We start from the raw sequence: 15640 nt of genomic DNA on the forward strand, positions 1-15640 counted from the left end.
CAGAGGGGTGACAAGGCTGATGAGCACAATGAGCAGTAAGGCTTGACAGCTGGCCAGGAACAAGCTCATGGAGCACTGAGAAATGCTTACAAGAAGTCAATTCTTAAACCTGTAGGCAAGGAAAGATCGGTAGAGTCTGACAGGAGACGGGCCACTCTAAGCAGTAATTAAGACTGTGCATTAGAGCGGCTCCTCCAATGGGACTCTATTCAGATTGTTAACATTGGCTAATTCATCTGGGAGCATACAAGTGGTGGTGTGGCTTCCAGGATCCTGATTGAGTCTGGAAGCAGATAGGAGAGGCCCTTTCTTCCTAAAGCCCCAACAATATACAATCACACATAAAAGTAGGAGAAAAGACAGGCCAACTGGACCACACACTCAGGGACAGGTGGCTGCACCCTCTCAGGAGAATGCTCCAGAAATCACAGGCTGACACACCTCTCACATGACTCTGAAAACAGTAAGCACATTTCACCTTGCAGGAGGGAGGAAAGAGTGTGAACTGACCAAAAGTTTGCTCTAGTGCTAGGGAGCTGGGTGTCTGAGAATACCATGGCTTCATGGGTTCATGTGCACATGGAATTAGCCAGCTCCAGTGTTTTGGAAAGCTCCATGAGAAGACCCCAACTACTCTCAAAAGCATGATCTTCACAGCACAGCTTAGCCTAATTCACAGTGGATACATACATTCTAACCTTTCCCAAGCTACAACCTACTTTACAAACCCCAGCACTAGCACTTATTGCATATCTTGAAATGTGATGCCACACCAGGAACTGCCTGTGACACTGGCTACATGACCAGCAATCATACTTCATCATCTATAGCTGTACCATAAATTTAAAAATTGTACCTGAAAAAGTGATATCTTAATTCATAAAAACAGTGCTTTGTTGGGCTGCCAGCAGCTCTATAGAATCTATTGCCATGATCCTGATAAGAGCCTGGCATCATGAGGATAGGGAAGAGGCAATGGCTTTGGCAGAGGTTAAACAGGCAGACTCTTCAGGGATTAGTGGCCAATAGGAAGAGGGTAGAAGAAGGTGAAATGGAGAGGATGCTGGAGTGTGGATTTTTGACTTGAGAGCCTGGACACAGAGAAGATCCATTCTCAGAGATAAGGGAGAGTTTATGACATGTGGACCTTGAGGTGTCCAAAGGATGTGTGGGTAAAACTGTTTAGCAAGCAAATGACCAAGGAATTTGGAACTCATTTAAGTGGGTGGTGAAACTATAAAAAAAATGAGTTAGACCAGCATAGGGAGTTGAGAGAAAAGGGGAGGGCAGCTGTTCAGCAATGGAATTTGAGATGTACCCAGAAATGAAGCATGAGAACAGAAATCTAGGAGTTGTAACATGTAGACAATAATCAAGATTTCCATAAAGCCCAGGTAAAATGAAGAGTAGAGTGGGTTTTTTTTTTTTTCCAATGTGGAATCTAGTTTAATAGTAGCTTTTTCCAAAACCATTTTATTATAGCAGTAGGAACAGAATCTTTTATCTTTTTTTTTTTTAACCACTGAGAAGTTGTTGGGATTATAGGTATGCACCACCTCACCTGGCTGAAGACAGAACATTGAATACAGAGGGCCGAGAGCATCTAGGATGAGAGGAAGCAGAGCAACACCACAAAGATTGCTTTGGAGAGCTCATGTATGAAGAGGGGAAGAGGGATGTGGTGGTAAAAGTGCTGACTTGGTAACAGAGTTAATTTTGTGTTTTGTTTCCAAATAGAAAGGCCAAGAGTCCACAAAAGGGGCAAGTTTACACATGAAGCTGAATGAGAGGGGATACAGGTTGTTGTCCTACCAAAACGAAAGTAAATGACTGAGTAGGGTACTGGACTTGGCATTAGAACAAGAGTCTGAACCCTATCTCCAATCTAAGTACATTGGCCAAATCACTTTACCTCTTTAGTCCTCTCCAGCCACTTCTGTGAGATGGGACCACTAAAGTCCACCCCATCATGTATTATGAGGACCTGGTAGGCATACCTGTGGGACAGTGTCTGGGCCATGGTGAAGTGTGTGTTTGGGTATGGCAATTTGAGTCATTAGTCCATCAAACTTCTGATGGGAGATCATCAATGTAATCATTGTTGCTTTCTTTACCATATTTGTTCATATAATTTTTATCTCTTTAGGAATTTGGTGACAGGCGCTGTTAGTCTGATCCTCCCTTACATGAAGGCCAAGACAAAGATCCAGTTTGGAAATGAGAAAGGAGAACTAGTGGGCGACGTTGGCTCTATCTCTTGATATCTCCCAGAGGCGCAGAAAAAGGATTCATGAAGATGTGGACAAGACTTCAAGTTCTTACTTTAGCTTTATTTTCAAAGGGATTTTTACTCTCTTTAGGGGATCATAACTTTATGAGAAGGGAGATTAAAATAGAAGGTGACCTTGTTTTGGGGGGCCTATTTCCTATTAATGAAAAAGGCACTGGAACTGAAGACTGTGGGCGAATCAATGAAGATCGAGGGATCCAACGCCTGGAAGCTATGTTGTTTGCTATTGATGAAATCAACAAAGACAATTACCTTCTACCCGGAGTGAAATTGGGTGTTCATATTCTGGATACATGTTCAAGGGATACCTATGCTTTAGAGCAATCACTGGAGTTTGTCAGGGCATCTTTGACTAAAGTAGATGAAGCTGAGTATATGTGTCCTGACGGATCGTATGCCATTCAAGAAAATATCCCTCTGCTCATTGCAGGGGTCATTGGTGGCTCTTACAGCAGTGTTTCCATACAGGTAAGACTGGCATACATTCCTGCTAAAAGCTGTGTCTCTTTGCTTTTATGTCTTGGGGGCAACAAAAGAAGGCTATCCTAATAATTTCATCGATGGATGATGTCATATTTCTATCAGTATTTGATAACACAGGTAGCTATTGCAGCATAACACAATGCCCTGAAATTCAATTGTTTGACCCAATTACTTATTAGTTTACAAGCCTGAAGTAATGACTTCACTCCTTTACAGTAAGCCAGTGGAGACTGGGCTTAGCAGTGGGTGGTTTTGCCCAGGTTGTCTCCTAGAATCAATGCTCTAGCCCATGGAAGTTCTCAGAGTGATGGCAGGGGTGTGAGGGAATGCAAACTCAACTGTATAATTCCTCTTCAAGCTCCTGCTTGTGTCATATCTGCTAGTATCCCATTAGCTGAAGCAATTCCACGGGGCTCAGCTCAGAGTCAAGAAGCAGGAAAGAATGGCCTGCCCACAGTAAATAATTGTGCTACATAATTCCATAATAGAGTATCCATAGAAGATAAAATAAGAATTTCAAGCCATGGATAAAAGCAATCACAGGAAGGTACAATATCCCTGAATTCACACACATTTTTTACTAAAACATCATTTTGTTTAGACACAAAATAAAGAACTTCTCAATATATAAACTTTAAAATGTATGCAGAGAAGCCAGATAATTAACCCTCTCCTCAAAAAACAAAAAGACTTAGCACATAAAGTAGATACAAAGCTGATAAGTGATTCTCAGGTTTTGTTAGAAAAAAAGAAACATTCAAATTCTTGCAGTGCTTATGTACATGATCATAGAGTTCAGAGACAGAACAGAACTGAGAAATCATGCAGCTCAACCTTCTCATTTTCCCAATTCCCAAAGAGATGTTGGTCTCAAGAAAACTCCCATTGGTAGGAAGCACAAACTCTAGAATTCAGATCTTTTGTACTTTTCTGCTTTTTCAGTTATCACGTGTGATTTCAGTACTTAAAGTTCAATTTGTTTTCTGGTGAGAACACTATTGTCACAGTATTAAAAGTCCATGATTCTAAGAGTAATACACTTTGCCTCCTACCAAATTACTGTAATCAAAGCCCAAGCATTAAAGATACTCACATTGTCTTTGTATGTCACAAACCCACTTCAAGTGGCTCTATTTGCATTGGAATAGCCTTATTTCTATATCCCAGATTTGCAGCACTTAAAATTCTACGTGTTATTCTGTGTTGTTCTAAATGAGCTATTTCAAATTTCTTTCCCTCTTTAGAGCACACAGTCATATTATAAGTAATTAGGATAATTGGTTTTTCATAAACACCCTTTGACTTCATTAGATGAATAGAAAATATTGCACATCTCAAAGCACAGCATGTTAATTTTGTCACTATTTCTATACTTGGGTCAGTAGAGGTAGAATTTGTTATTGGAGAAAAGAGAAAATTTAAGATGTATACCCACCATACTTTAATAACAATTTCATCTGTGAATGTCAATCATTTCACAAATATTTATATTATACCCAATATTACTGTTAGTAAGGAACAGGAATATATGCTTTTTCTGACATTAATGCATCCCAACATAGTAAATAGCACTATTCCAGAGCAGATGTGTCATAATGATTTATCCAAAGTATTTAACAAGCTATATATTGCAAAATAAATTTTTTACCTAATTTTACTCTTTTGATATCTCAAAAGAGTGAGACTGGTTTAAGGGGGGAAAAAATGTAGGCTTCTAAAACTCTTTACTGGTCCTCAAGGGAAGAAATCACTAATCTTACTCATCAAAGGACCTGGCTTTTTATTTCATTTATCTAGTCAATACACCATAAAGTCACAAATGCTGATATGTTTTTTGTCTCCTCCACTATAAATAAACAAAAACTAGTATATAAAAATGAGTATAGATTTGGACATCAGAAAGACCTGGGTGTCAAGTCCAACATTGCCATTTGCTGGTTAGTTGTAAAATGAGCAAAAGAGAATCTACCTCAAAAAGGTGTGGAAAGGAGAAATTGAGAAAATTCATGAAAAATTCTTCACCCAAAAAATAAGATTCATTAAATGGTTACTATTGTGTTCCCAAAATTATAGGAAAAGTCAGCTGAGAAGCTACATTTAAAACCAATTCTGTGGCCTTTGTAGTGGCCAGGCAATCTAATGAGATCATGGGCTGGTCCCCCAGCAGGTCAGTCTGGATAAAGAGCCTAATGTGTGCTCTGCACTGTGACAGGGTTAGAGAGAATACTAAAGTCATATAGAACACGTTCTTGACTTCAAGGCATTTAAAGCCTGGCTGGGGGTTCAGTACAACTGTGAAATAGCAATTACTCTAATTCAGTAATTAGATGACAGAATGAAAGTTGCATTAGACAAAGGTTGATAGGGCCACAGTGAGAAGTAGATACTGGATCTGAGGATATTGAACATAAATTTGTGGTAAATGTTTATGGGAAAGGGGACAGGACTTTGGCAAGAGTAAGGAGGTGAGCTAAAGAGAAAGGGACAGAGTAGGGATCTCCATTCCCTCCTGACTACTCAGGCTCTGATTAGGCCACACCCCAGAACAAAGTAAATCTGGGAGATGGAACAAATGGTCTCTAAACAGTGACCTCCAGGCACCCTTCCAAGGAAACTTTCTACATCAGACCTTCCTTTCAGCAAAGCATCATGAATGAAAAGAGGTCCAAAGAGGCCTTTACACAGCTAAGAATTGAAGTATGTTTTCCTTGCAAACATATTTGCCTTTAATAAGAATTCTTAAAAGTATCCTTAGTGTCAATCCAAAGTAGTAGGCTCCTAATGGTGAATGTACTCTTGTACATTAATGAGGGAGACACTATAGAAGATTTGTGTGGGTATCGTTCTTACTCACCCTCTTCAGTTTCCATGAATGATTCTCATCATGCACCTGGTGTCTGATGACCATGAGGATAGCATGTGCCTGGTTGTCCTGCCATCCTCTCTTTTCTCCTTTCAACTTCCTCAATATATCCCGGAAAGTGTTTCTGCTTGAACAGAATTAGGTCAGGGAAGAGGATGAAACTGTAGAAGCAAATGAGTACAAATCTATAATTTAAAAAATGTCTGTCATTCAATTGTCACTAACTGAAGCCCAGAATTTTCAGTAACAAAATTGCCCATTGGGAGAGAATTTTAGAGACTCATATTTGTGCATCTTCTTTCTGTGGCTGGGTCAGTTGTTTAGATGTTGTAAACTCTGGGTTGCTTTATTGGCCATATTGCCTCAGGGGGTACTTTCTCTACAGCTTCCTTTTCTTCCAACTAAAGGAGAGGAATTCTTAGGAATACAGCAAAGGAGACATCTCCTGCTGTGTTATAGGAGAGGGCTTTGAATGGAAGAGAGGGTTCTTAAGATTTGCTGGGTTAAGCCAATCACCATTGATGAAGACCTAGATAATTATTTTCCTAATGTTCTAATTAAGGATGACAACCACTCTATGGTGGTCCCTTCACAAAGCAACGCTATTGATTTTTTAATTGAGTATTCAATAAAAGCAAGCATCAAAATCCTTCTATATTAGCAAATGGAGTTGGGGGGTCTATTCACCCCTCTGGTAAGTTCTTTTTCAAAGCATTTTAATACTATATCCTAATCTTCTCTATAAGCCTGCAAACCCCTCACTTCAGGGAAAATAGTATTTCTTCAAGAAGCGAATCAGGTTGGTTGCCTTTAGCTAGGCAACTGTCTTTGTGGTTCTTATATAGAAGCAATATTCATGCTTGTGCTTTTCAAATAGGCTGTAGTTAGTTCCTAAGTGGTTCAGTCAAAAATGCTCCTTGAAATGTGCCCAAAATGTTCCTGACTCTTTTTGGAGGATGTAACATTTTCTCATTCTTTCTTGCCTAAGTAGAACAAATTTTCAATGGAACATGCAAGTATAAGTTACCCAGTCATTGTTTCGTCTATGAATATTAAAGTGACCCAAGCAACAAATGAGGATTTGGGTTAAATGGCATCTAAAAGTTTAGCTCATAGAAAAGTCAGAGGTTTGTCTTGAATCTCCTTTTCATCGCTGGTATAGTTATACCCTTTTTCAAGATTTCTAGTACAATCTACAGCCCAGGAACTCTAACTCTGAGCAGCAGTTTTTATGACATAGTTTATCATGACATGACTTTGGACATACGATGCATTTCTCAGATTATATCCCTGGGAAGAATTACTCTTTAAACCAAATTCTTTGCAATACATTTTGTGGATTTTAGTTACATGGGGGAAAGGAGAAAGAGACCGTTTTATTTTACTTCTTCTACCCAATTCCATAGTGCTGGTAGATTTTGTGAACCACCACTGGTCAATTTGTACCAAGCATTGCTGTACTTTAATAATTTATTCCTTATTCCCCCTCAAATGATTTTGGGAAGGTCATACATTAATTGCTACTCTTATAGGAAAATTGAAAAAATAGTCCAAGAATACAAAAGCCTTCACAGAGTTAGCTGTCTCCAAGTTCTGAAAGGCTGCTAATGGAAACAGTTACATTTTCTCTGTGGATAAATAGATTGAATCTAGAGCAAAGTTTCTCAACCTTGACAGTATTGACATTTTTGTCTGGAAAACTCTTTGATATGTGAGGTCATATATTATTGTAGAATGTTTAGGAGCATCCTAGTCTCTACCCATAAGGTGCCAGCAGCCCAAGTTGTGACACCCAAAAGTATTTCCATACATTACCAAGTTACAAAACTAACTCCTTTTCTCAACGAGAATCTCCAATCTAGAGGAAGGCATATTTGGGGCCAATAGAAAAATGAGTTCTGAGAAATGAAATTGCCTATAAGTGAGGGACAAGAAAGAATAATGTCCTCTGTTACCAAAGTTGTTCAAACAAAAGCCAACCGTTTATTAAAAATAGCAAAATATCAGATTAGTATTTGAATTATATGGCACTAAAGGATGTTGCTTAATTTTATAATTGTATGTGGTTAATCAAAACATTCTATTAGGGCCTAAGTGATTGCAAAGGAAGTATCTAAAACAATGCAAAATAAATAATAAGTACTTTTCTATCAGGATCATTTTGAAGCAGCAGTCCAATTATTTTTTTTACTAGATTGTGGAAGTATTTTGTGAATATGATGACTTAAGCACCTAAATTACCTATATATTCCAACTAAGGAGTACATATAAAATTATTTTTCATCAGAACATTGCTTTTACTAAGCAGATATATTTTAGACACATCAAAAACTGTTGTGTAGTGTCTAAATGACATGGAGCAGAAAGAATGTAAAATAAAACTCAAAAATAGCAAAGCATCTTACAAGCCTCTGAGGCATGTAAAAGCAAATTAGAAAATGTCAATAAACAGGTGCAAGTGTAGGACCTGACAATTGACAACATAAGTACTAGGAGACCAGGAAGAATAACAGAATGAGCAGAAAGGAATGAAGTTGAACAGGAAAAAGATATTTAGTTCTGTTTAAACAGAAAACCTACCTCTGAAGTCTCCCTAGGAAGTTGCTTTCTTATAGTATAAAGAGGGGTGTCTTGATAGACCTCCAAAAAGAAAACAGTGTTTCTTATAATGGTAATACAATATGCTTTAGCTATCCTACACTATCAATCCTCAGCTGAAAACCTGTTTTGGAGTAGCCTTTCCCAAGCTCCTACTACATAAAAACACACCTCTATTACTACCTTATTAACTCAATATAATTTTTCATATTTATTTTTCAATATATATATATATATTTTTTCCTCCAAACTATAAAGCCACTTGAGTTTAGGAACCACATCCATATATATTTGTTTTGTTGGCTCCAAGGATAATGGCTCTACCAGGTAAGAAGTGGAAAGGTGTTGCGTTGTTGCGCGCGACTTCTTGCCCGCAAGAAAGACGCAACCCAAGAATCTTCTTTCAACAACTTTATTCAGGCCCCTGATAGTTCTTCTTCTTCTACTCCCCTCGGATGCCCCTCCCAGCCTTAATAAAGCATCTCAAGCCCCAATGCAAAGCAGCCACGTGGAGCTTTCTCATAGAGTGATGAAAAGTCATGTGCCAACTCTCCCAAACAAGGAGTTGTTTGTCACAGACCACAGCGGAGCCAGCGCCATCATGTAATGGTGACCATAATTTGCATAAATGGCAGAAGCGGCTCACCACAGAAAGGTTTCAAATGAATTGAAAGAAGTAATATATTATAAACTGCTGCATGTCCAAACTGCTGAAAATCCCCAAATGAATCTTGGATTGGGGTCATGACAATGACCAACCTATTATACATGAGTCTGGATGTTTATAAATAAGAAAAAAACATTTTCCTACAGTGGAAAAGTGAGTTTGACATAACAAACAGTTGATGTAGAAAGATGAGCATGTGAAACAAAATTACCTCCATCCTCTCCTCACTGTCTGCATCTATGCCACAAGATGCCTTGACTTGAGAACAGCTCAAGGAACTCCAATCCATTGGTCCTTAGAGCAACTCTTTCAGAGAAGACTGTTTTAGTCAGTTTTCTCACTGCTGTGGGTAAAGGATCTGACCTGAAAACAAGTGTAGAGAAGGAAAAGTTTATTTGAGGGCTCACAGTTTCAGAGGTCTCATTCCATAGAAGCCTGGCTGTGCTCCTCAGACTTGAGGTGAGGCTGAACATCATGGCAGGAGAGGGTGGCAGAGGAAAGCAACTCACATCATGGTGATCAAAATGCAGAGAGAAAGATTCAACTCTCAAGATACAAATATATATACAAAACCAAACCCCAGTTCCCACCTCCTTCAGCCACACCCTACCACTTCAGTTACCATTCAGTTAATCCCTCCCAGGGGATTAAATTATCATTGGGTTAAAACTCTTTCAACCCAATCATTTCTCCTCTGAACCTTCTTGCATTGTCTTACTTGTGAGTTTTGGGGGGACACCTCACATCCAAATCAAAACACTATCCAAGACTCATAACAACTGGATACTAAGAACCATTACAGATAAGCTTGGAGCCCCATCCTTATCCTAATCTGGCTCTATGCAATCTTTCTGCAGAAAGAACATGAAGAGTGCCTGTGCTCCTAGCTAACACTGTGCTCCTAGCTAACACAAAGGAAAAGGGAACAGCATTATGTCCTAAAGTAGAGCAGAATGAAAGCACTCAAAATGTATTTATTAACCTATTATCAGTGTCTATCACTAAAAAAGTAAAAGTGATAGATGTATTTGGTGTGTTCAATGTTGCAAATAAAGCGATTACAGTGAATCATTTTATTTATTTATAAAAGAAATAAGTGAAAACCTACACATAAATTTTTTAGAGTACCTTTCTCAAAAATTTTAACACTGTAATTAAAAACTCTAGGACTAGGACTTATTCAACCCCTTATTGCTGTTTACTCATGTCCAAGATGAAGATAATAATAATATCTGCTTTAGTCAGCTTTTTCACCACTGTGACTAAAAGATCTGATCAGAACAATTTTAGGAGAAAAAGCTTATTTAGGGGTTCACAGTTTAGAGGTCCAAATCAATAATACAGCCAGCTCCATCCCCCCAGAGACTCCAGGTGAGGCTGAACATCATGGCTGAAGAGTGTGCAGAGGGAAACAGCTCACATGATGACAGAAAACAGACAGATCCATCTCCACTAGCCAAATAGGAATACATACCTCAAAGTTACTCCCCCAATGCTCCACCTCCTCCAGCCACACCCTACCTGCCTTCAATTACCAATTAATCCCATCAGGTGATAAATTCACTGATTGGGTTAATACTCTTGTAACCCAACCATTTCTTCTCTAAACCTTCTTACATTGTCTCACAAATAAGCTTTTGTGGACCACCTCACATTTAAACCATAACAATATCCCTTTCATTGAATTATCATGGGAATTAAATAAGAAAATACATAAAAAGCAACAAAAATAATGCTTTAGCTAATAAGCATTCAAAATTTTAGCAGATATTATTATCTGTTCATTTTTCATTTTGTTTTGTTGGTTTCTTTTAACATCTCCAGACTAAGTGGAACAATTTCAAAAATAATTGAAACTCACAAAGGTTAAGTACCAACCTCAAGTTTCTATCAGTTTACAAGTAGTGAGATCCTTCGAATCTAGATAGCTTGCCACCCACACTGCTGTCCACATTACTCCCTCACATCATCTAAGCTTCAGAAAACTTTACTCAAAAGTTATCTCAGAATTTTAAAATTTATTTTCTTCCCAGATTTTTCATTGTAAAGCAATCTCATAAAAGCTGTTATGAAACCTCCCTCCGTTGCTCTTGCTTTGCCTCCTGCAAGGAAGGGCAATGATGTTCAAGGACTTCATCACAGTGTGGGAGGAACCAAAACCAGCAATTAAAAATGCTTCTGCTAACATAGTTTCATTGTAGAAATTTCTCATCAGAAGTAATTGTCTAAGATATATTATTTTCCCCCTTTGCTTTGGAGTTAATTTGTTCCTTAATTAATTCCCCTTCTGTCATGTATTTATTTAGAAACTAGTGAAAGACAAGAGGTTACCATCAGGACCACTCTTCACAGGTCATCAATTCACAGGGCAATAGAAGGACCCATGAACCAGGCTTATGCTGCAGATCTCATATCCATCATGGAAGCCATGGATTGAAAAGCAAGGGATATAGACATTCTTAACATATTAGCAAGGCTTTTATGGTTAGAGATTAATAGATAAACTAATTGAAATAAGATTTTCTGTTAATTAAGACATGATTTGACTTTAATGACACCAAGTTCTCTTTTCAAATTGCTATTAAATATGTGCCTTTTAATGGATCAACATGTACAAGGTTCACTATTTCAATATAGAAAGAGCCAATTCTTAGCAGTTGATAATAATGAAAGTCCAGTTATTTAATGTAGTAGAAGTGCTTCTACTGATCTATGAAAACATGCAGTTGAAAACTCACAGAGTGTTTTTCCAATTAGTAGACTTTGGGAATTTAAGCACAGTGTTCCAGAAACACCTGCAGGTAAATTCTAAGCAAACAGTGATACTCCAGGCAGTATATCAGTAGGACTTGAAACACTAAAATTGTGATGTTGCTATTTTTGACACCACCACCTGGTATATTATGGAAATCCCTCTGTTACTAGTGACAAAGTCTTAATTCTTGCCAGCTCTTTGACTTTACATTCCAACAGAGGGAAGTACAACACGAGAAAATACAATCAAAATGATACTTTCAAAAATTATCTTCCAGGGCTAGGGTTGAGCAGTTGCCTGGCATGTGTGAGGCACTGGGTTCCATCCTCAGCACCACATAAAAATAAACAAAATAAAGATATTGTGTCCATCTCCAACTAAAAAAAAAGAAATTTTAAATTATCTTCCAAATAATGATCAGATTTCCTTGCCAGGTGGTTAGAATGGCAAAGCATGTTGAGAAATATGCCATCATTTAACAGGATTGAATTTGCAAGGTGTACATCCCAGGGACTAGTTGATTCCTTCCAGGAACTATGCCTCCAATTTGGATGGATGTCACAGGTTTACGGTGGGGCTTCTTAGAAGATAAACCAGGTAATGAAGCTGTCCCAATGTGGAACATGTGGCATGTGATGTACAATTTGTCCAGAAACTTTCTATAAAAAGTAACTTTCCAACAATATTTAACAGATTCATTAAATATATATTGTTCATGCTTACATAGTTGTCTTAGATATATAACTCATATAAGATTTGAAGAAAGGCAATGATAATGTAGATTGTTGTCACCAGGCAAATTTCAACAGCTATAATGTCTATTTGCCTCTCAGCTCTTATTTCTACACTAAAGAAAGTCTTTGTGTTATCTTTTCTGTGATGCTTTCAGAAAGTTAAAAATTCTTGAGCCTTTCTACAGTTTTCAACAACTATAAAAATTTATGACCTGCTTCCTTCCAAGGATTCAAGCTATCCTATAATGGCACAAATTAAAACCTGAGCACCTGAATAATGACTATCAACCAATAAAATAGTTTAGGCAGACTCAAGTTTTTTCTAAACCCCCAATACTGGTATTTCTATTATTAACTTTTTCAGTGTTATTGGAAATATGAGGTTCCTGCCTTCAAGAACTCATAGTCTAAATGAGAATAAATCTTTAATCTGTCTACTGATCCTTTCCAGACTTTTTCTTTCCAAGTTGGATGTCATCCACTGTAGTCTTTTTAAAATATAATTTTGTTCATGTCATTCCCTTCCCTAAAAAATGTTCATGGCTCTTTATCTCTTAAATAATAAAGATCAAAATACTTATAATGGCACATAAAATATGTTGGCAATGTAACCACAATCCTATGCTTCCTTGCCTTCTACTAATCCCTGTGAGGTACTGGGTACCGTGATGACACAGAAGGATCTGGTACCATTAAGCAGTGTGAATGTCTCTCTGTGTTGTCTCCTCTACCTAAAAACTTCCTTTTCCCTTTCTCTGCTTGTAAGACTTCCACTTATTTTTCAGAATCGTGCCTAAATGTTATGGCCATATCTTACCTGAGTGTAATTAGTTGCTCTTTCACCTGAGTTTTACATGAGCTTGTATACATATATCTCAAAATTTTATCTTTGGCTGTTTTTTTTTTTTTTTGTATCCTAGAAAATGATAACCTCCTTGAGGACAATGAAGGCACAATGCCCTCATTTTAAAAGAATATCTTGTATAATAGGCATCAATCAAAGTTGGCTGAATGAGTGACTGAGTTAGACATTGTCATCTTCTCTATCACTTTTATAGTCAATGAGTTAAGGGATTCTTATACATTATAATTTAAACCTCATATAACTTCCTAAGCCAGGAATTACTATTCTCTTTGTACAGATGAAGAAACTGAAGTACATGGAGTTAAAATAAGTGGCCTAAGGCCACACAGCTAGTGAAGGAAGAAGCTAGGGTTCTAATGCTGGCCTGTGGCTTGTCTGATTCCAGCTCTATGCACTCAGCCATGACACTTTTTTCCTTTTAAGCCTGACAGCTCTGTTGAATTAATGAATAGTTAACAAAGAAATCATTCCAAATGTCATAGTTTTGTTTGCCACAAACAGTGTATATCTCTGTGCTCTAAATTACCATGGGACTTCTTTAGTAAATAATGAGCACTTAAGGAAACAGGCTACAGCCTTCAGCTCCCATGTTTGTATTCTTTAAACCACCAACAAGGATTGCAATGCCTCTTTTTTATTGATAAAGCTGTCTTTGTCATATTATTGTTATTACAAGTGAGTTCAGGGGTCATATAAATACGATTGCATCAACTTGTAACTATGTTAAATCTTCAAGGGACATTGTCAAAAATCAATACCTAAGGCACTAAGGGACATGTTTTTGACAAGTCTGTTGGTGTCAAGTCGCCCTGGGAGTTATCTTTCACAGGTATTGCTGGCCAGCACAAACACTCTGGGTGAGACATGACATAGACCTTTTGACTCCATCATCAGTGTCCAGAACCCAAGCCAATTCAGTTCCATGTTTTCTCTTGCAATTAATCATGGGGGAAAAAGAGGAGCAAAGAGAGATAAAGACTGTTCCAGTGGGCAAAATGCCTCCTTTTCTTTCTTCTAAGTACCTACTGAGTCTGAATTTAAAAAAAAAAAAAGGTTATTTCTGAGATAATTTCTTGTTAGCATGGGAGCAAGACAGACCCTTGTTGAATGTGGAGTGGCATTGTCATGGTGAAAACCCTGTCAGGACTTAAAATGCTTGTCTTCTGCACTAATGTGATTCGAGGAATCCTTCTTGGTCTGTGTGGCATTTCAGTCTCAATGATGAGCCATGAGAATACCAAAATAGATAACCTCACTATTCATGAATCCCTTAGTTTCAAATGAAGAAGAAAATGTAAAGTACATGACAATCTAGATTGCACACCACAGGTTTTGAGTGCAATTGTTTCAGGAAAGATTTGGGACACAAATCATGGTAGCTGTGAACCATTTTTCAGGTTTCTGCTTCTATTAAGGAGTTCTTTGTTTGGAATACTCATGGAACATGACTGAGACTGAGTCATGCTATTGAATGGGAATGGCAATATGGAACTTTGACCCATGAATTTTGGGGGGTCCTGGAATGTAGAGTTGATGACTTTTGCAGATTCTACTAAGTAAACTGACATTTGCTATATTTCATTAAATGATTAAATCAAGATTAATCCCTGACCTTAACACATGAACTGTAGTCAACTTATTTCAATGGAAAATGTTTCCAGATGTGATGCAGATATGGCCCAAAAAAGTGACTAATCCTTCCTACAATAACAATATGATTGGCATCCTCTATGAGCAGAAAACTCATGTGATGTGAACAGCTTGAATTCCTCAGGCAGTTTCTCAACTATCTACCACCTCCAGTTCCACTTTAAAATACAAGCCAATCTGGGATTTTGTATGGTTAATAGTTTGACTTGATCATTCTAAATAGAAAGGGCACTGAGGATTCCTAGCATCAAAATTTCTAGAATTTTTTTTTATATGATAACTTGGGCTACAAGGTAACAGATGGTTCAAAGGGTAGCCCTCAATGGTTCTCTTCCAGGCTCAAATATAAGCATTTAACTGAAAGAACAAAACAAAACATTCAGCACAGTCATGTGTGACAAAACAATTAAAGGTGTAGGCTTATTCTTAGAGAACAGCCCCAAAGAGAGATGAACTGTGAACAGCACAGAATACAAAGGCAAATCCATGGAGGTTATTATCAAGTCTCCAGATTCTTAAGACAGAAGCAACACCAACTTTTAAAAAATGTATATAGTTCAGCTCTGTAAATAGCATTTTTCTTGGAAGTAAGCACTTGATGCCTCTTTGCCATCTGGAATTTTTGTAGCTAAGCATAGGTCCACATAAAAAACAGTTGTTGCTGTTCCCTTTAATGTATTAGCACAAGACTCAGAAGCCCATAACTTTTGAGAGTAAGGAAAATTTCTTTAGTGA

General features: G+C 37.7%; 1 protein-coding gene across 5 annotated transcripts in view; it reads left to right on the top strand.

Annotated features, from left to right (window-relative positions):
* Grm3 (glutamate metabotropic receptor 3) overlaps positions 1-15640 on the top strand; it is a 212863-nt gene that overhangs the window by 124305 nt on the left and 72918 nt on the right. For 4 of the 5 annotated variants that reach the window (XM_048799556.1, XM_048799557.1, XM_048799558.1 and 1 more), the window contains one exon: positions 2147-2758. In XM_048799556.1, the coding sequence (XP_048655513.1) occupies positions 2291-2758 (468 nt within the window). In that variant the 5' untranslated portion in view covers positions 2147-2290. Of the gene's footprint in view, positions 1-1631; positions 1657-2146; positions 2759-15640 lie in introns of those variants that run through there. The other variant, XM_048799559.1, reaches the window with a different exon arrangement.

This window comes from Marmota marmota, unplaced genomic scaffold (genome assembly GCF_001458135.2).
Source record: "Marmota marmota marmota unplaced genomic scaffold, marMar, whole genome shotgun sequence".
Classification (NCBI taxonomy): Eukaryota; Metazoa; Chordata; class Mammalia; order Rodentia; family Sciuridae; genus Marmota; species Marmota marmota.